This window comes from Ascaphus truei, chromosome 18, assembly GCF_040206685.1.
Source record: "Ascaphus truei isolate aAscTru1 chromosome 18, aAscTru1.hap1, whole genome shotgun sequence".
NCBI lineage: Eukaryota > Metazoa > Chordata > Amphibia > Anura > Ascaphidae > Ascaphus > Ascaphus truei.
The window spans coordinates 839,155-859,791 of NC_134500.1; the positions used below are offsets into that span (position 1 = coordinate 839,155).

Consider the following 20,637-nt stretch of genomic DNA (forward strand, 5'->3'; position numbering starts at 1 on the left):
AATTATTGTTATTTGTCTACAAAAAGCATGATTGTTTTCATTTTTCCTGCAATCCTTTTTTCACACATTCTTTCAAACCCAATGATCTAATTTATCTGGGAGCAGTGTTTATCTTTTGATACATCTGAGGTGTTAAGTTTTGGGATCACAATTTGAGAATTCAAAGCAATTCTAAAAACAATACTTTTTTAAATCTTTGTTGGGAACCCCTCCCCCGATAATTATTTTGAAGAAATACAGTATCAGGGAAGATAGAGATTATATATAAATAATCTATGTACTCACCTTGATCTGGCCCCCAAAGGTGTCAAAATTGAAAAAGTGGCACTGGTTCTGTCCATAACATGAGTCTTCCATTTCCCCTTTGATAAGGATATTTCTTGTGAGAAGCCCGACTTCTGCTCTCATGTCAATTCCATCTACAACTTCCCCAATGTGCGTATATAAGGGGCTCCCTGGAAAAAAGAGTTTAGTTGACTACAGCAAGTATGAATATATAAATGGCATAAGAAAATAATCCCTATGAATAGTAGTTCCACAAAGTGTGTACTGTACATAATCAATAGTCCAGTTCAGATATCAAGTTCTAGGTGCTCCTCCAAGCACCGTGGTCCACAAATTCTTGGCCAAGACCGAGTGTCTATAGAATAAAAAAAAATGGAAGAGCATACCAAACGGCTGCTTTGGTGTATTCCCTGCAGGAAGCACCTGGAGGTAACGAGGTCCTTCGAAGACGTGAGTAGCACATTCTGCCCAGCGTACCAGCTGTCCAGATACAGAGAGGTACATGCTTACTATAAGCATTCAAATTGCGAGTGCATAGATTTATTATTTTAATCTTCTTCGTGAATAAAAAAGGGTAATACACCAAATCAGTTAATTTTTGGGTGCTTTTCAATTTTTCCTTTTTATAACATCTTAGTTTTTAATGATACCTAATTAAGTGCAGTTAACCTAAAATTTGCTAGTGAGGAGGAATGTTTTGGTTATTCTTCAAAGGGTCTACACTAACTACTGCTGATTATGCACCCCGCCAATATGACAAGATACCCCACTGGTATTCACTACGTGGCCTCCAACCACATGACCTGCAATTCCGTTTCTTGTGACCCTCAATAAAATGGTGGGTAAACCAAGTTGGGTGGATGACCCATTGTACATTAATATGTTGTAGAACAGGTCATGAAAAAGGAGTTCAGAAGTCTCACCTTGTGGCACGTTGTTACTGCTGATTTAGGATGTAGCGGTGATTACATCATCACAGTGTTGCATAATGACACTGCCAAAAACATGTCTTATATCCTAATTAACTTTTCCAAGTGGAAAAGTGGTAAATTATTTTACATAATAAATGCTATGAGGAAAAAGTCAGAATGGCAGAACAGAAAATGATGATTTAAGTAAGAATGTGAAACATAAGTCCTAATACAGGGTATGATGAAGAATTATAATAATGGGGATTACAGAATGTTTCTTACCATCAATTTTGACTTGATTACTTTTACATTCAGGGCACTGAAGCAGGTTGAATTCTTCAGCTTGGTGCATTGAGTAATCGGTACTAGCAATAACTATTCTGTTACTAGGCAACCAACTTGTAACGTCATCCACTAATGTAAGGATGATACCCTTGCACACTTCCACTCTGAAGCCACTCCGTGGAACTCCTGAAGGGCAAGACAATAAATGTGATGTTCCACGTCTTTACAAGCAGATATTAGTAATAAGCCATTTCACAAAACATTTCATACTTGGGGGTAAAACAATAACAAAATATATGTTTTTATATTTCCTGAAATAATAATAATAATGATTATTCTTATTATTAGTATGGTACAATTCTTCATGAGGTGGCATTTGCCATCATTAGCCTTCACCACCTAATAACAGTAATTCACTAGAATGGCCAATAATCGCTTGCATTGGCTTCTACCTTCAACGAGTAATCCAGTAATATTGCTTTAGAACTGGTGTTAAAACATTTCAGAGTTAATACATATAGGGTCGTATGTGCTAGGCAGTATTAAACTGTACAGACCTTACATTCCATTCAGTAGGATATTTATTTATAAAATGTTTTACCAGGAAGTAATACATTGAGAGTTATCTCTCGTTTTCAGGTATGTCCTGGGCACAGAGTTAAGATGACAAGTAATACATGGTTACAAATACATAGTTACATAAGTGAACAGGGTATACATTATATATACATACATTGCATGCACAGCTAGAGATAATATATATTATAGGCATATGTAACAGTTACAGACCAGATTAAAATGTGAGACAGCTTTAGTTTTGTAAAAACTTAAACTGGTGGTGGCTGCGAGAGTAGGTTGTTCCAGTTTTGGGGTGCACGGTAAGAGGAGGAGGAGCGGCCGGATACTTTGCTGAACCTTGGGACCATGAACAGTCTTTTGGAGTTAGATCTCAGATGATAAGTGTTGCATGTGGTAGGGGTGAGAAGCTTTTTCAGATACAGTAGATGGGTAGCTTGCCCAGAAAGTATTTGAAGGCAAGACAGGAAAGATGAACTTTGCTCCTAGACTCAAGTGATGACCAATCTAGATCTTTGAGCATTTCGCAGTGATGTGTGCTGTAGTTGCATTGGAGAACAAAATGGCATATTGAATTGTAGTGTATCAAGTTTGCTAAGGTGGGTTTGTGGTGCCATGCCATATACTATCTCCCCATAGTCGATAATTGGCATTAGCATCTGCTGTGCGATACGCTTTGAATTTTCCTCTCCAAGTCATTTTGAAACAACATGAAGAACAAAATTAATTTAGGACACATGATTCAAGTTTACTAAACAGTCAATCAAACCCATAGTACCATTAAAAAAAAATACCCTAATCTGTTTCTATGTTATTGTTCTACAAGGAGTAGAGACACAGCATTTTGGAATGAATTAATACAATGACTCTGTACCTTTAATCCAGCCACTGTAGGCAGTAACTGTAAAATGCTGTCCTCCATATGTCTGGAATTGTTGTGTTGCTGTTGCCAAGTCAGTAGTCCCATTGACCTCATACTGTTTTCTATCCTCTGTCACTTTAAAGGGACCTTCCCCTAGAACTCCAACTAAAGTCCAGGGCTGCCTGGAAAACATCAGAGACTGAGCTTCAAAGCTACTGGGTATAATAAAACAGACAGGACAATACTAGTGGTCATTAAGCACTGACAGGACATCAGGACCAATCAAGCAATTACTGTCCAAGATCTGAACTGTTTTACACAAGAACAACAAACGTTATGTAGACTGAGCATGTCACATCTACAGATTATTATGTGTAGAGCAGAGAGATAAGGGGATTCCTGCATATTTCCTATTCATTGAACCCAGCAGTTCAACTAGTGTAAAGTAAATATTTGCACCAAAATACAGTAGAATATAACTGGGCTATCATGGAATGTAAATTGCATGTGAGGGGAGTGTGAAAATACTTCTGCAAGTATTATCTAGACTAGACTGCACCACTGGTTTTATACTGTTACATATTCTGCTGCTATGTCGCATTCCTGGCATAACTCTCATATTTCAGTCACGGAAATTAAGTCCAGGTAACAGTACGCCCCCCCCACCCCCTCTCCCTCTGGTCCTGATATCTTATCAGTAACCCAGGAGCTGTCCATGGTACTCGGGGAGTGCTGCTCCTGCATGCAGGGTCTGTGCTATCATACACTACAAATGCGACGCTGTTTGGTGTTCGGAGAGGAGCGATATGTAAAAGTAATACTGTACCAAACTTCCTCACTTTTAGGCCCACCATTTCCTGTAACAGTCATAATATACTATATACCACTGCATATACTATATGTTCCGCATACGTATCTGTGCTCACCAGGTGGCAATGCTGATTCAAGCCTTACCCGCAACTTCCATGGGACCTCACAACTGTGTCTATAAATCATTATTTGGGGGCCTGAGATAACTTTCTAATAATTATATAAAGAAACGGGAATGTTAATAATGTATTCACTAATCAAGTCACCCAGTATCAATACCAATTGTTATACTAATTCCTACATATCTATACAGCAGACATTAAAGGGATTGATATAAACACCAGGATTTATTTTAGAGACCCAGTGGTGAATACACCTACTGTATAGTCAGTTGTTGAATTGTTATCTATTAGTAATGTAGCATTTTATTTGTATTACAAAAGTCCCATCTTGGTTAACCTGTGGGAAAGAAGGACGCTGTTAATGGTCAGTGCCAGCTGATTGTTACCTGTAACCCAGGTGAAGGATGTATCTGCTGCTCAGCGCTTCTCTTAGGAATCTCCTTGTGTCTGGAGTTAAACTCTTGGCTGCTGAATCTCCCACAGCTGCAGCCACCACCTTGCCGGGGCTCTGCTTGGACAGAAAGTCCTCCAGCCGTTTCCCTTCTTCCAAAAACATGTGAGTATCAAAGCGATCAGCAGCCAGCACCTGACCGGTCTCTGCATCAATGATCCTGATGTTAATCCCTCTGCTGCCCCAGTGCTTCTCCCACTTGTAAGATCCATGTGGGAGCCCCCCCGGACGCAATGTTGCATCCAACAGGGTCCAGGACAAGGGTCTCCTTCCATGTAATTCCAAAATCCCTCCCCTGTCTACTCCTATGAACTTTCTCCCAAAGTCCTCTACGTCTTCCCCCTCTGTGGATGTCCCATAGAGTGAGATGGTAGCGCTGGAGTTATAAGGACATTGTTCTGAGCCAATGTGCAGAGAGCCCCCGTTTCTAATAAGGATATACTGAGTCCTCAGTGTAAGGGATACTTGGTCATCTGCAAAGACTAATGTTCCTGAAACAGAAGGACAAAGATACTTAGGTGTTTAGGAAATGGTAAAGCTTGGATTGGATCCATCATTCTCTATTCTGTGGGTATTTCAAGTATTTTTTTAAAGGACTTCACATTAAGATCAAATGGCGAACCCTTTATTTGTGTCTCCTATTAAGTGCCCCCCAACCCCCCTCCCCTTATACTCTTTCGTTTTCCTGCATCCCTTAGTATTTGTACTAAGTATTGTTGGTACATTATTGAAGCAGAATAAGCTGGTTGCAGATTCGGATACCTTGAATCACCCTGACTTTTTTGTGCATTTTGGAATCTCTTCTCCAAAAAGCTGATCGTCTTTATTTAACCCTTTGAGTGTCAGAAGAGCTTGTATCTCTGACACGAAAATGGTTAATGCTCTGCCTATGAAATACATATTTAGAGATAACATATATCTGTTATAAGGGAAGCCAGTACCTTCAATTCCTAAAAAGGAAACAAGCACTTTATAGCACCAACTATTTACACCACAAAGATCATTGTCCACTCATCTCATGGTCATAGTTTTACCTCCGTCCTGAATGAGCAGGGAGTGGAAAGTGGCTGAGGATTCAAGCCTCAGGGCAACCCCACGTCCTATAACAGCTGCCCTCCTTCCATCATGCCCCGGGCGCCAGGGGATCAGATAAGACTTCTTATCAGGACACCTGTCTATAACACAGACCTGACACATTGCTCACACAACACGATAACACATACATGTTACATACATACACATACATGCATACAGTACACATTGCGCAGAAAATATAGAGATAGGTGTTAGGAAAGGACGCGATGGCTCAGGCTTTGCATAAACACACTGACATGAAACACACAGGTATAGCTCAGCTGGGAGGATGGAGGAGGAGGATGGAGGATGGAGGATGGAGGAAGGAGGGAGGAGGGAGGAGGGAGGAGGAAGGAGGATTGCAGCTAGCAGAAATGGGAGGAAAATACCGACCGGACAGGGACCGGGGCCAGAGTGAGAGGATTTGGACGGATTACCCACCTGTTGCCTCTGCTTCGCTTCCCTGTGCTTGTAGCTATTTCCCTGAGTAGCTTCAGTCACCCAGGAAGCTCCGATCCAAACACCAGAACTGAACTAACCAAAGAGATGAGTGATTTGTGCAAATATAACAGTGGGGGGATGGAGGGGACCAGAGGCGGTTGAGATAAAATAGTCAAACCTAACCCAGTCTGTTTTAAACCTGCACCTGTTTGTATTCCCATCTGCCACATTCCCATCACTTGGGAATTCTTGGTGTACAATACAATCACATATAGACAGGGTTGCAGACCTGTCTAAGACATTCAAATGAATATACAGGAATATTTACAGTATATATATATATATATATATATATATATATATATATATACACACACACACACACGCACACACATATATATACACATACATGTACATGTACATATATATACACATACATACACACACACACCTGCACACTTCATATTAACACACCGTATAAATCACCAACAAGAGCCCGGCGGAATTAACCTGTACCTTGCTTCATAGAAATGCATCAACACAACGAAAAACCAACATGCCCAGAGGACCTGAAGCAACCCAACAAAAGAGACGTAATGTTGTTGTCTCATGTGCTCCCAATGTCAGCACATTGCACGGCGGTGACACTGTGGCACAGAGACACAGGTACATTCTCATCATCTGTATACAGACACATTGCACGGCGGTGACACTGTGGCACAGAGACAGATACATTATCAGTATACAGACACATTGCACAGGAGTGACACTGTGGCACAGAGACAGATACATTATCAGTATACAGACACATTGCACGGCGGTGACACTGTGGCACAGAGACAGATACATTATCTGTATACAGACACATTGCACAGGAGTGACACTGTGGCACAGAGACAGATACATTATCAGTATACAGACACATTGCACGGCGGTGACACTGTGGCACAGAGACAGATACATTATCTGTATACAGACACATTGCACAGGAGTGACACTGTGGCACAGAGACAGATACATTATCAGTATACAGACACATTGCACGGCGGTGACACTGTGGCACAGAGACATTCTCATCATCTGTATACAGACACATTGCAGCGATGTGACAGCACCAGGTGAATTGGCATCCCTGTGCCAAACAATCTCTCACCTGTTTACCTGAGAGTCCTTCAAACTAGATCCAAGGAGGAAACTCACAGGAGATGCTGGAGACTGGACCCGGGTCTGGGAGACCCCCCTGCCCGCTGCTCACTGCGATCCTGCGCTGCAGACAGTGAGACTGTGGAAGTTGCGTTTTATCTCTGGTCCCTAGCACTGTCTGCGCTGCTCTGGAGTCAGTTCTTCAACTCTTTCTTATATATAGTCTCCTTCTCTCTGCTCTCCTCCCTCTGTGTCTGGTGCTCCCTCCTTTCTTCTGTCTGTCTCCCACCCTCCTCTTATGTTTTAATCTTCCCCTCCTTCTCATTTTTTTCTCCCCCCTCCCTGTCCTTTCTTCTCTCCCTCTCTCTCCTGTCCCCCTCACTCCCCCTCTCCCCACACACTCCTTTCTCGCTCTCTCGCCGGTAACCTCAGGCTCTATGTACAGCAGCCAAGTATCTACCCACGCCCACTCGTGACGCCAGCACATGCTGCACATACCAGTATTAAAGGAATCCCCGAATCTCCAATCCACTGGAGTTCTAGTTTTTAGCGTTTACATTTGCGCTCTGCCTCAGGGGATGTTTGCGCAATCTGTAAGGGATGGGTGTGAAATCCTAATCTCAAATGCAAAATGGGAGTTTGCCAGTGTGCCACACTCCGTGTAATCCCGTGGGGTAGGGATAACTCACACGTGCACAGGTGAGTGACAGGTGACCCCGGGAACCTGCTCTGATCAGAGGTGTGAGACCCACTGATCTGGGTGGGATCCTGCAGGCTAAGTATTTATAACAGACAAAAGACTCCGTGGCAAATGATATGGGTGAATTAAAAATGGCGACACAGCGTCTAAAGAGATCTTTAGAAATGTCCAGGAAAGTGTCATCCCTGTAGGTAATGGATGTCCTGACAAGCCCCCCCCCCCCCCCAACTGGAGATCAACATAGTTATATAAACCAATCAATAACCGTCAGATCAGATGTCCCCTTTCCCCGGATCCCTCGTCCAATCCGAGTCCTACTGGATCTCTCCCTGGTCCAGACTACTCCACTAATTCTCCTAACGCCCCATGCACCGGCCACACGCTGACAGCCCCATTCCTGCACACACCTCCTGCCTGGCTGTTTCCTCACATCAATGATGGGGCCATTTGCTTTGTAATAAGTGCCCACGTGCTCAGTTTAATAGACACATGTAAGATTGTGAAAACATTACTAAATATCCTGGGATGAGTTTCCTCCAACTCCTCGCACAGCCTGTGGTTTGTGGTTAAAAGCAATGTAAAAAAGAGGGGGGGGGGAGGGATCATTACAACGTTGTAAACGAAATGAGGTCATCTTTAAACCCTTATAAAGTTGCATCCATTAAAATAAATTGCACTGTTCGAATTCCAAGAGCCAATCAGGAAGTCATTGTATCGATATGTGGCATGTGCTGTACCTTGGCCATTCCTATTGGGGAGGTGATCACCAAACAGGTGGCTGTCTACAATATATCAGAGTATCTTTACTATTGGGTCATTTGCTAAATGTAAGAAACCATTTGTAACTAGTTTGACATATGTAGACCAGGTGTGGTGAAACATTAAGCAAGAAAACATTGACACACATATTATTATGATATGATCATTAAGTAACGCTTACTTCAACTCCTCCTATTGTTCCATAAAGACACACAACATACTATTATTTTCCATACCTTGAAATATTCAAGTTTAGAGAAAATAAACACACTATTTAGAGGCATAATAATCCCTCATGGACTCTAAAACCACAACCATTGGAAGCATGGGGGTTTTCATATCTAACTCATCCTAATATTCTGGGGCTAGTGAATATAAATCCTTGTTCTCCCAAAAAGTTACTATTAAGTGATTCCACCCCTGCTTAGAAAGCAATATCCCTCAGCTGACACCTTGCTAACAAGATATGTTCCAAATTCCAAATCTATTGGAGACTATGCCAATCTAGTTATAAATCAGTGGTGTTCAAACGCAATCCTCGAGATGCCCCTATTGGCCAGGTATGAAGGGTATCCCTGCTTCAGCACATGTGGCTCAATCACAACGACGGAGCTACTGATTGAGCAACCTGTACTGAAGCCGGGATAGCCTTAGTACATAGCCTGTTGGGGGTTCTTGAGGCTCTAGTTTGAGTACCCCTCAGCTATGTATAAATCAGAAAAACATATCACTTCACAATAAGGCTGAAGAATACATTCCTAACTGCAAGAGTGCAGCCTGGCAGCAAAAGGAAGTCCCTCCTCTCCGAAATGCGGCTCTACCACCCACCTCCATGTCCTGTCCAGCAAAGTATGTACAACACAATACAGCACATACAACACAATACAGCACACCTGATCTCCATGTCCTGTCCAGCAAAGTATGTACAACACAATACAGTATATACAACACAATACAGCACATACAACACATACAGCACACAAATCTCCATGTCCTGTCCATCAAAGTATGTACAACACAACACATACAGCACACCTGATCTCCATGAACACAATGAGCATTAAATGTGCAATTCGTGTCACTCTACTGTGAAAACAAGCATACATTTTGTGTGTAAAAGATCATGCTTATTTTAATATTCGGGTATTTTTGGGGTAGATCTTATAAATGACCCCATTCCTCCCATAACCAACGGATTATTTATTCAATGCCAATCTGTTTATTATTTCCACTTGCGATTAAAAGCATTTTTAAACTTGTTTATAGAACCACATAGTTCAAAAAAGATATGTGATTCAAAGTCTCCAGGTAGCAGAGCCCCATATCCAGCCACAGGCAGCAATAAGCAACATAGCAGTGATAGCAGCGGCAGCCACTGTTCTGTGCCAAGTGTGTTATATTCAATCACAATTACACAGTCACAATAAACACAATCAAAGAATCCCAAACGTAAGGTCCCACAGAAATGTAAAGTACAGGGCAGGCAAATTCGCCTAGAGGAACCCCCAACATTTAGGGTTTATTCCTGACCCCCTTAAGAAAGGACACCAGCCATAAAAGGCCTATATTTTACATTTTTGTGGATTTGTACATTTGTAATTATGTGATAGTGTTCGTTTGATTTGACACAATTTCCTTCTGCTTGGTTAAAAACAGTATATCTTGGTTGTGCAGCATTTCCTGTTTATTGGACAAATATTGCCTCAATTCTATACGTATTGATTCCTAAATCGTTTTTAAGGAGCACAAAATGGATAGCCCAGCTAAAAACACAACTGTGCATTACACATATATACACCTTGCAGCCTCAAACACTTTGAATGGGGTTATATTTTGCTTATGCTGCAGGGCACTGCATGGGTTAAAAGCAATGTACCTGCAATTCCTTTTTAGTGGTTGGAAATCCCAGTCATGCTGGGGGTCTGTGCCTTGTCCCAGTCATGCTGGGGGTCTGTGCCTTGTCCCAGTCATGCTGAGGGTCTGTGCCGTGTCCCAGTCATGCTGAGGGTCTGTGCCTTGTCCCAGTCATGCTGAGGGTCTGTGCCGTGTCCCAGTCATGCTGAGGGTCTGTGCCTTGTCCCAGTCATGCTGGGGGTCTGTGCCGTGTCCCAGTCATGCTGGGGGTCTGTGCCGTGTCCCAGTCATGCTGGGGGTCTGTGCCGTGTCCCAGTCATGCTGGGGGTCTGTGCCGTGTCCCAGTCATGCTGGGGGGCTGTGCCTTGTCCCAGTCATGCTGGGGGTCTGTGCCTTGTCCCAGTCATGCTGGGGGGCTGTGCCTTGTCCCAGTCATGCTGGGGGGCTGTGCCTTGTCCCAGTCATGCTGGGGGGCTGTGCCGTGTCCCAGTCATGCTGGGGGTCTGTGCCTTGTCCCAGTCATGCTGGGGGTCTGTGCCTTGTCCCAGTCATGCTGGGGGTCTGTGCCTTGTCCCAGTCATGCTGGGGGTCTGTGCCGTGTCCCGGTCATGCTGGGGGTCTGTGCCGTGTCCCAGTCATGCTGGGGGTCTGTGCCGTGTCCCAGTCATGCTGGGGGTCTGTGCCTTGTCCCAGTCATGCTGGGGGTCTGTGCCTTGTCCCAGTCATGCTGGGGGTCTGTGCCTTGTCCCAGTCATGCTGGGGGTCTGTGCCGTGTCCCGGTCATGCTGGGGGTCTGTGCCGTGTCCCAGTCATGCTGGGGGTCTGTGCCGTGTCCCGGTCATGCTGGGGGTCTGTGCCGTGTCCCAGTCATGCTGGGGGTCTGTGCCTTGTCCCAGTCATGCTGGGGGTCTGTGCCTTGTCCCAGTCATGCTGGGGGGCTGTGCCTTGTCCCGGTCATGCTGGGGGTCTGTGCCGTGTCCCAGTCATGCTGGGGGTCTGTGCCTTGTCCCGGTCATGCTGAGGGTCTGTGCCTTGTCCCAGTCATGCTGAGGGTCTGTGCCTTGTCCCAGTCATGCTGGGGGTCTGTGCCTTGTCCCAGTCATGCTGGGGGGCTGTGCCGTGTCCCAGTCATGCTGGGGGTCTGTGCCTTGTCCCAGTCATGCTGAGGGTCTGTGCCTTGTCCCAGTCATGCTGGGGGTCTGTGCCTTGTCCCAGTCATGCTGGGGGGCTGTGCCTTGTCCCAGTCATGCTGGGGGGCTGTGCCTTGTCCCAGTCATGCTGGGGGGCTGTGCCTTGTCCCAGTCATGCTGGGGGGGCCGTGCCGTGTCCCAGTCATGCTGGGGGGCTGTGCCTTGTCCCAGTCATGCTGGGGGGCTGTGCCTTGTCCCAGTCATGCTGGGGGGGCTGCGTCTTGTCCCAGTCATGCTGAGGGTCTGTGCCTTGTCCCAGTCATGCTGAGGGTCTGTGCCTTGTCCCAGTCATGCTGAGGGTCTGTGCCTTGTCCCAGTCATGCTGGGGGGCTGTGCCTTGTCCCAGTCATGCTGGGGGGCTGTGCCTTGTCCCAGTCATGCTGGGGGCTGTGCCTTGTCCCAGTCATGCTGAGGGTCTGTGCCTTGTCCCAGTCATGCTGGGGGGGCTGTGCCTTGTCCCAGTCATGCTGGGGATCTGTGCCTTGTCCCAGTCATGCTGAGGGTCTGTGCCGTGTCCCAGTCATGCTGGGGGTCTGTGCCTTGTCCCAGTCATGCTGAGGGTCTGTGCCGTGTCCCAGTCATGCTGGGGGTCTGTGCCTTGTCCCAGTCATGCTGGGGGGCTGTGCCTTGTCCCAGTCATGCTGGGGGTCTGTGCCTTGTCCCAGTCATGCTGGGTGGTCTGTGCCTTGTCCCAGTCATGCTGGGGGTCTGTGCCTTGTCCCAGTCATGCTGGGGGGCTGTGCCTTGTCCCAGTCATGCTGAGGGTCTGTGCCGTGTCCCAGTCATGCTGGGGGTCTGTGCCTTGTCCCAGTCATGCTGGGGGTCTGTGCCTTGTCCCAGTCATGCTGGGGGGCTGTGCCTTGTCCCAGTCATGCTGGGGGTCTGTGCCGTGTCCCAGTCATGCTGGGGGGCTGTGCCTTGTCCCAGTCATGCTGGGGGGCTGTGCCGTGTTCCAGTCATGCTGGGGGGCTGTGCCTTGTCCCAGTCATGCTGGGGGTCTGTGCCTTGTCCCAGTCATGCTGGGGGGCTGTGCCTTGTCCCAGTCATGCTGGGGGGCTGTGCCTTGTCCCAGTCATGCTGGGGGGCCGTGCCTTGTCCCAGTCATGCTGGGGGGGCTGTGCCTTGTCCCAGTCATGCTGGGGGTCTGTGCCGTGTCCCAGTCATGCTGGGGGGCTGTGCCTTGTCCCAGTCATGCTGGGGGTCTGTGCCTTGTCCCAGTCATGCTGGGGGTCTGTGCCTTGTCCCAGTCATGCTGGGGGTCTGTGCCTTGTCCCAGTCATGCTGGGGGTCTGTGCCGTGTCCCAGTCATGCTGGGGGTCTGTGCCCTGTCCCAGTCATGCTGGGGGTCTGTGCCGTGTCCCAGTCATGCTGAGGGTCTGTGCCTTGTCCCAGTCATGCTGAGGGGCTGTGCCTTGTCCCAGTCATGCTGGGGGTCTGTGCCTTGTCCCAGTCATTCTTGGGGTCTGTGCCTTGTCCCAGTCATGCTGGGGGTCTGTGCCTTGTCCCAGTCATTCTGGGGGTCTGTGCCTTGTCCCAGTCATGCTGGGGGTCTGTCCCTTGTCCCTGTCATGCTGGGGGTCTGTGCCTTGTCCCAGTCATGCTGGGGGTCTGTGCCTTGTCCCAGTCATGCTGGGGGTCTGTGCCTTGTCCCAGTCATGCTGGGGGGGCCGTGCATTGTCCCAGTCATGCTGGGGGTCTGTGCCTTGTCCCAGTCATGCTGGGGGGCTGTGCCTTGTCCCAGTCATGCTGGGGGGGCCGTGCCGTGTCCCAGTCATGCTGGGGGGCTGTGCCTTGTCCCAGTCATGCTGGGGGGCTGTGCCTTGTCCCTGTCATGCTGGGGGTCTGTGCCTTGTCCCAGTCATGCTGAGGGTCTGTGCCTTGTCCCAGTCATGCTGGGGGGCTGTGCCTTGTCCCAGTCATGCTGGGGGTCTGTGCCTTGTCCCAGTCATGCTGGGGGTCTGTGCCTTGTCCCAGTCATGCTGGGGGTCTGTGCCGTGTCCCAGTCATGCTGGGGGGCTGCGTCTTGTCCCAGTCATGCTGGGGGTCTGTGCCTTGTCCCAGTCATGCTGGGGGGGCCGTGCCGTGTCCCAGTCATGCTGGGGGGCTTTGCCTTGTCCCAGTCATGCTGGGGGGCTGTGCCTTGTCCCAGTCATGCTGGGGGGCTGTGCCTTGTCCCAGTCATGCTGAGGGTCTGTGCCTTGTCCCAGTCATGCTGGGGGGCTGTGCCTTGTCCCAGTCATGCTGGGGGGCTGTGCCTTGTCCCAGTCATGCTGGGGGTCTGTGCCTTGTCCCAGTCATGCTGAGGGTCTGTGCCTTGTCCCAGTCATGCTGGGGGTCTGTGCCTTGTCCCAGTCATGCTGAGGGTCTGTGCCTTGTCCCAGTCATGCTGAGGGTCTGTGCCTTGTCCCAGTCATGCTGGGGGTCTGTGCCTTGTCCCAGTCATGCTGAGGGTCTGTGCCTTGTCCCAGTCATGCTGAGGGTCTGTGCCTTGTCCCAGTCATGCTGAGGGTCTGTGCCTTGTCCCAGTCATGCTGAGGGTCTGTGCCTTGTCCCAGTCATGCTGGGGGGCCGTGCCTTGTCCCAGTCATGCTGGGGGTCTGTGCCTTGTCCCAGTCATGCTGGGGGTCTGTGCCTTGTCTCAGTCATTCTGGGGGTCTGTGCCTTGTCCCAGTCATGCTGGGGGGCCGTGCCTTGTCCCAGTCATGCTGGGGGTCTGTGCCTTGTCCCAGTCATGCTGGGGGTCTGTGCCTTGTCCCAGTCATGCTGGGGGTCTGTGCCTTGTCCCAGTCATGCTGGGGGTCTGTGCCGTGTCCCAGTCATGCTGAGGGTCTGTGCCTTGTCCCAGTCATTCTGGGGGTCTGTGCCTTGTCCCAGTCATGCTGGGGGGCTGTGCCTTGTCCCAGTCATGCTGGGGGTCTGTGCCTTGTCCCAGTCATGCTGAGGGGCTGTGCCTTGTCCCAGTCATGCTGGGGTCTGTGCCTTGTCCCAGTCATGCTGGGGGTCTGTGCCTTGTCCCAGTCATGCTGGGGGGCTGTGCCTTGTCCCAGTCATGCTGGGGGTCTGTGCCTTGTCCCAGTCATGCTGGGGGGCTGTGCCTTGTCCCAGTCATGCTGGGGGTCTGTGCCTTGTCCCAGTCATGCTGGGGGTCTGTGCCTTGTCCCAGTCATGCTGGGGGTCCGTGCCTTGTCCCAGTCATGCTGGGGGTCTGTGCCTTGTCCCAGTCATGCTGGGGGTCTGTGCCTTGTCCCAGTCATGCTGGGGGGCTGTGCCTTGTCCCAGTCATGCTGGGGGTCCGTGCCTTGTCCCAGTCATGCTGAGGGTCTGTGCCTTGTCCCAGTTGCTGGGGGGCTGTGCCTTGTCCCAGTCATGCTGGGGGTCCGTGCCTTGTCCCAGTCATGCTGAGGGTCTGTGCTTTGTCCCAGTTGCTGGGGGGCTGTGCCTTGTCCCAGTCATGCTGGGGGTCTGTGGCTTGTCCCAGTCATGCTGGGGGGCTGTGCCGTGTCCCAGTCATGCTGGGGGTCTGTGCCTTGTCCCAGTCATGCTGAGGGTCTGTGCCTTGTCCCAGTTGCTGGGGGGCTGTGCCTTGTCCCAGTCATGCTGGGGGGCTGTGCCTTGTCCCAGTCATGCTGGGGGTCTGTGCCTTGTCCCAGTCATGCTGGGGGGCTGTGCCTTGTCCCAGTCATGCTGGGGGGCTGTGCCTTGTCCCAGTCATGCTGGGGGTCTGTGCCTTGTCCCAGTCATGCTGGGGGGCTGTGCCTTGTCCCAGTCATGCTGGGGGTCTGTGCCTTGTCCCAGTCATGCTGGGGGGCTGTGCCTTGTCCCAGTCATGCTGGGGGTCTGTGGCTTGTCCCAGTCATGCTGGGGGGCTGTGCCTTGTCCCAGTCATGCTGGGGGCTGTGCCTTGTCCCAGTCATGCTGGGGGGCTGTGGCTTGTCCCAGTCATGCTGGGGGGCTGTGCCTTGTCCCAGTCATGCTGGGGGGCTGTGCCTTGTCCCAGTCATGCTGGGGGTCTGTGGCTTGTCCCAGTCATGCTGGGGGGCTGTGCCTTGTCCCTGTCATGCTGGGGGGCTGTGCCTTGTCCCAGTCATGCTGGGGGGCTGTGCCTTGTCCCAGTCATGCTGGGGGGCTGTGCCTTGTCCCAGTCATGCTGGGGGTCTGTGCCTTGTCCCAGTCATGCTGGGGGGCTGTGCCTTGTCCCTGTCATGCTGGGGGGCTGTGCCTTGTCCCTGTCATGCTGGGGGGCTGTGCCGTGTCCCAGTCATGCTGGGGGGCTGTGCCTTGTCCCAGTCATGCTGGGGGTCTGTGCCTTGTCCCAGTCATGCTGGGGGGCTGTGCCTTGTCCCAGTCATGCTGAGGGGCTGTGCCTTGTCCCAGTCATGCTGGGGTCTGTGCCTTGTCCCAGTCATGCTGGGGGTCTGTGCCTTGTCCCAGTCATGCTGGGGGGCTGTGCCTTGTCCCAGTCATGCTGGGGGTCTGTGCCTTGTCCCAGTCATGCTGGGGGGCTGTGCCTTGTCCCTGTCATGCTGGGGGGCTGTGCCTTGTCCCTGTCATGCTGGGGGGCTGTGCCGTGTCCCAGTCATGCTGGGGGGCTGTGCCTTGTCCCAGTCATGCTGGGGGTCTGTGGCTTGTCCCAGTCATGCTGGGGGGCTGTGCCTTGTCCCTGTCATGCTGGGGGGCTGTGCCTTGTCCCAGTCATGCTGGGGGGCTGTGCCTTGTCCCAGTCATGCTGGGGGGCTGTGCCTTGTCCCAGTCATGCTGAGGGGCTGTGCCTTGTCCCAGTCATGCTGGGGTCTGTGCCTTGTCCCAGTCATGCTGGGGGTCTGTGCCTTGTCCCAGTCATGCTGGGGGGCTGTGCCTTGTCCCAGTCATGCTGGGGGTCTGTGCCTTGTCCCAGTCATGCTGGGGGGCTGTGCCTTGTCCCTGTCATGCTGGGGGGCTGTGCCGTGTCCCAGTCATGCTGGGGGGCTGTGCCGTGTCCCAGTCATGCTGGGGGACTGTGCCTTGTCCCAGGCACAGATTTCAGCAGGGCACAGGGTCCCTGAGGTATTAGGCCATATCGTTCCTGGCAGCCTCCCTTTATTGCATCTGTTTCCCTCTTACTGAACACGAAGATCAGTTATCAGGATTCTCAGGAGGGCTCCCCAATCATCGGGTGGGATATGGGAAGTTTCCCTCTGGGTACAATGAATAATCCAAACGACAGATTACTTTCTACTGGTCATTGTTACAGTCCAGTAAAGTAAGCCAGACTGTGATTAACCCCTCCAGTGCTGTACACGTTTAATTAACAAGCATTCCAGTTGTATCTCCAGCTTCCTGCGTTTCTTTGGCTGGGTGATAACTGCACAGTTAGGATAAGACAATCTCTAATGACCCGTTATATTGTGTATGTTTGCAGAATTTGTGCAACGAGCAAAACGTGTGTGTGTGTGTGTGTACGTGTGTGTGTGTGTATACGTGTGTGTGTGTACGTGTGTGTGTGTATACGTGTGTGTGTGTGTACGTGTGTGTGTGTGTATGTGTGTGTGTGTACGTGTGTGTGTGTGTATACGTGTGTGTGTGTACGTGTGTGTGTGTATACGTGTGTGTGTGTACGTGTGTGTGTGTGTGTGTACGTACCTGTACGTATTTTTTTTTTAATAGATGTGGAGAGACTTTAACTCTGTGCCCAGGACATACTTGAAACGAGAGGTAACTCTCAATGTATTACTTCCTGGTAAAATATTTTATAAATAAAATAAATAAATAAAACTTTGGAGTGATTATTTTACCCCTTCACTGCCAGAGGGGGCAGCAGCGCATCTAGTCTCCAGTGGTCGGGGTGCTCCATGCTCTCCTAGCACTGACACTGGTAACCAGTGTGTGATTTAATAACAACGTGCTGTACACACATGCAGTGTGAGCGATGAGAATGCTTTTTTGTAAAAGGCACAAAGGGGAATGTGCGCGATGCTGAAATAAATCCGCACCGGTTTCAGCCCTTTGGGAAGATCACCCCTGAGGGTGGTTACCTTTACTGCGCCTTTCACAGAGGGTCAGACAGACACACTTTGTGCCCTGGCACCTTAGATACGTTTCCTAAATTTGTCTTTGAACTTTACTGAATTTGTTTGCAGTCATTTCCCCCTTTTTCCATGTAGAAGGCAGGTTGATGGCATAGCAGGAGTTAAGTGACCATCAAATGATGTCTCTTTTAGTTAGACTGTTTTGTAGAGAGTCATCTCTTTTGTAAGTCCAACCTACATACAATGCAGTATTCTTTGTAATTCTATTATGGATTTTGGAGATCACCAACGCCTCTGAACAAGAGAATATAATGTGTTCATCAAAACCGATGAAGGATTCTCAGATTCATCCAATAAAATCTACCTGCAAATATATTATAATTCACCAGAAACCATACACAATTCTGCATTCCTGATTTCTAACCCACAAAAACCAGGGCATAAAACAGTGGCGAAAGAGAAATTCTGTGTACGATTCTATAGGTGAAAAGGTTGGCATTCAATACAAATAACCTAACCCTTTTACTGGGCGTTAAGCAATATAATTTGCATATCTTTACATTTTAACATGTTACAGCTGTGAATTCATTAATATTAAAATAAAGATACCTAGATCATTCAGAAACCCGTGCTGCGGGAGACACGAGCAGGATGCCATACCTCCTCCTGAACTTGTTATCAGAAGAAGACTACATGACAGAGGTCCACACCTCACACATGGAGATAGATGGAGATAGATGCAGCAGGACGAGGCGTCTTCATGTGGGTTCCATAGTTTCACAAATCAGTATCTCATCTGAAGTCAAATAAAGTGATAATCTAACGGGGATTATACAGTAAGAGAATTCCCATTCCTCAGCATTAATAGGGATAAATAAACTGTACAATTTGAATTATGAACAATAACACACTAACAATCACCCCATCAACATGCAGAACTATCAGATTATTATTATTATTAAAGCTATTTAAACACCCCAGGGGCCATTGACATGATCACTGATTCTAGGAATAACTGCCTGCTGTGTTGGTACAGGACGAAAATCATATATTTTGTAATCTATTGTTATATAAAATGTATGTAACCAAATGTTGCAGCTAAATGTGAAAATTGTTTTGCTGGAATTGTACCCTCCAGCCCCTCCCCCGAATTATTCTGTACCCCCACCACAACCCCCCTCCGCTGTCTCCGTACCCCTCACCACAACCCCCCTCCGCTGTCTCCGTACCCTCACCACTATCCCCCCTCCGCTATGTCTCCGTACCCCTCACCACTATCCCCCCTCCGCTGTCTCCGTACCCCTCACCACTATCCCCCCTCCGCTGTCTCCGTACCCCCACCATGATGGCCCCTATTCTGTAAGGTGCAATAGCGCAGATAACATAGACTTTAATGGGGCTTTACATGCAACGGCACGTCATCAGCCCCCCCCCCCACTATCCCACCCTGTCTCTGTACCCCCACTACTATCCCCCCCACTGTCTCTGTACCCCCACCACTACCCCCCCCCCCCACTGTGTCTGCACCCCCACTACTATCCCCCCACTGTCTCTGTACCCCCACCACTATCCCCCCAACTGTCTCTGTACCCCCACCACTATCCCCCCTCCACTGTCTCTGTAGCACCCCCACTATTCTCTGTACACCCCACTATTCACTATCTGCTGTCTCTGTAGCCCCACCACTATCCCCCCGCTATGTGTCTGTATCTACACCACTATGTCTCTGTATCCCCCACTATTTCCCCCAACCCCCACTATGGGGCCTATGCACTAAGCAGCGATAAGCCACTTATCGCCACCTTATATCCAAAAAAAGCCTAGTGATTCAGCCCTGATAAGTCGGTGATAAGAGACCTTTTCGGCATTTTTTTTTGCCAAGAAAAAAAAAACGTCAAACGTGCAGCAATAAGCCACTTATCGCCAAATTTTCAAACTTGTGCTATTCTAGTAGCCCCGATCAGCTTACCGAGGCTGATCGCCGCTCTAGAATTAAGATTTCCTCTCAAAATTGTCCCGCCAGGAAAAGTTGGCAGGAAGGTGGTGAGAAGCTGCCGATGCGGGCGAGAGGGGACTTAGAAAAAAAGAAAGCATTTTTCCTGCATCGAATTGATGCCGGAAGTCTCCAGAGCTGATATCCACTAATATCAGCACCGGAGACCCCTGGCATCAATCCCATGCAAAAAAAAAACGTTTACAGTCAACTTCATTACCTTAGTGGCTAACCGCTAAGGCAATGAAGGGGTTAAGGAACAGCAGCAGCTTTAGCGGGGGCAGAGGGGGTGAGTGAAGGGCCAAGTACCCCCTTCACTCACCCCTTCTGTCCTCAAAAAAGCTGCTGTAGTCCCTTAGCGGCTATCCGTCAAGGTAATGAAGCTGCTTTAACGTAATTTTATTATTAGTGGTGCAGGAGCAGGGGCTCTCCTGTGCTGAACCGTTTTGATTTCAGCCTCAGGGACCCCCTATTTCCCGAGATACAGGCCCCGTTATGGGGTGCCGGTGAGCTCTTTCCAGAGGGGCGGTCTTCACGTCGCCGGCTACGCGCCATTTTTACAAATGTTGCCATCCCTGTTATTCAGGGCTTTCTGCATACTGTCAAAAATGGCAATTAAAAAACCCTGGCGATTTTTTTTTAAATCGGCGCTTAGTGGATAGGCCCCTATGTCTCTGTACGCCCACCACTATCCCCCCCACTATGTCTCTGTACCCCCACCACTATCTCCCCCACTATGTCTCTGTACCCTCCACAGTCTCTGTATCCCCACCGTATGTCTCTGTACCCCCACCACTATCTCCCCCACTATGTCTCTGTACCCTCCACAGTCTCTGTATCCCCACCGTATGTCTCTGTACCCCCACCACTATCCCCCCACTATGTCTCTGTACCCCCCACAGTCTCTGTACCCCCACCGTATGTCTCTGTACCCCCACCACTATCCCCCCACTATGTCTCTGTACCCCCACCACTATCCCCCCACTGTCTCTGTACCCCCCACAGTCTCTGTACCCCCACTGTATGTCTCTGTACCCCCACCACTATCCCCCCACTATGTCTCTGTACCCCCACCACTATCCCCCCACTATGTCTCTGTACCCCCCACAGTCTCTGTACCCCCACTGTATGTCTCTGTACCCCCACCACTATCCCCCCACTATGTCTCTGTACCCC

The 20,637-nt window shown here is 49.3% G+C and overlaps 2 protein-coding genes across 3 annotated transcripts in view; both read right to left on the reverse strand.

Annotated features, from left to right (window-relative positions):
• The window catches only part of CEMIP (cell migration inducing hyaluronidase 1), a 150,356-nt gene extending 143,125 nt beyond the window's left edge, over positions 1–7,231 (reverse strand). The window contains exon 1 of one of the 2 annotated variants that reach the window (XM_075575144.1): positions 6,979–7,231. The gene's annotated coding sequence lies outside the window, so the exon portion shown is untranslated. Of the gene's footprint in view, positions 1–6,970 lie in introns of both variants that reach the window. The other variant, XM_075575143.1, reaches the window with a different exon arrangement.
• LOC142468712 (cell surface hyaluronidase CEMIP2-like) overlaps positions 1–20,637 on the reverse strand; it is an 89,500-nt gene that overhangs the window by 62,994 nt on the left and 5,869 nt on the right. Inside the window, 5 exon segments of the mRNA XM_075575142.1 lie at positions 286–455; positions 1,479–1,667; positions 2,932–3,101; positions 4,238–4,793; positions 5,337–5,477. Of these exon segments, the coding sequence (XP_075431257.1) occupies positions 286–455; positions 1,479–1,667; positions 2,932–3,101; positions 4,238–4,793; positions 5,337–5,477 (1,226 nt within the window).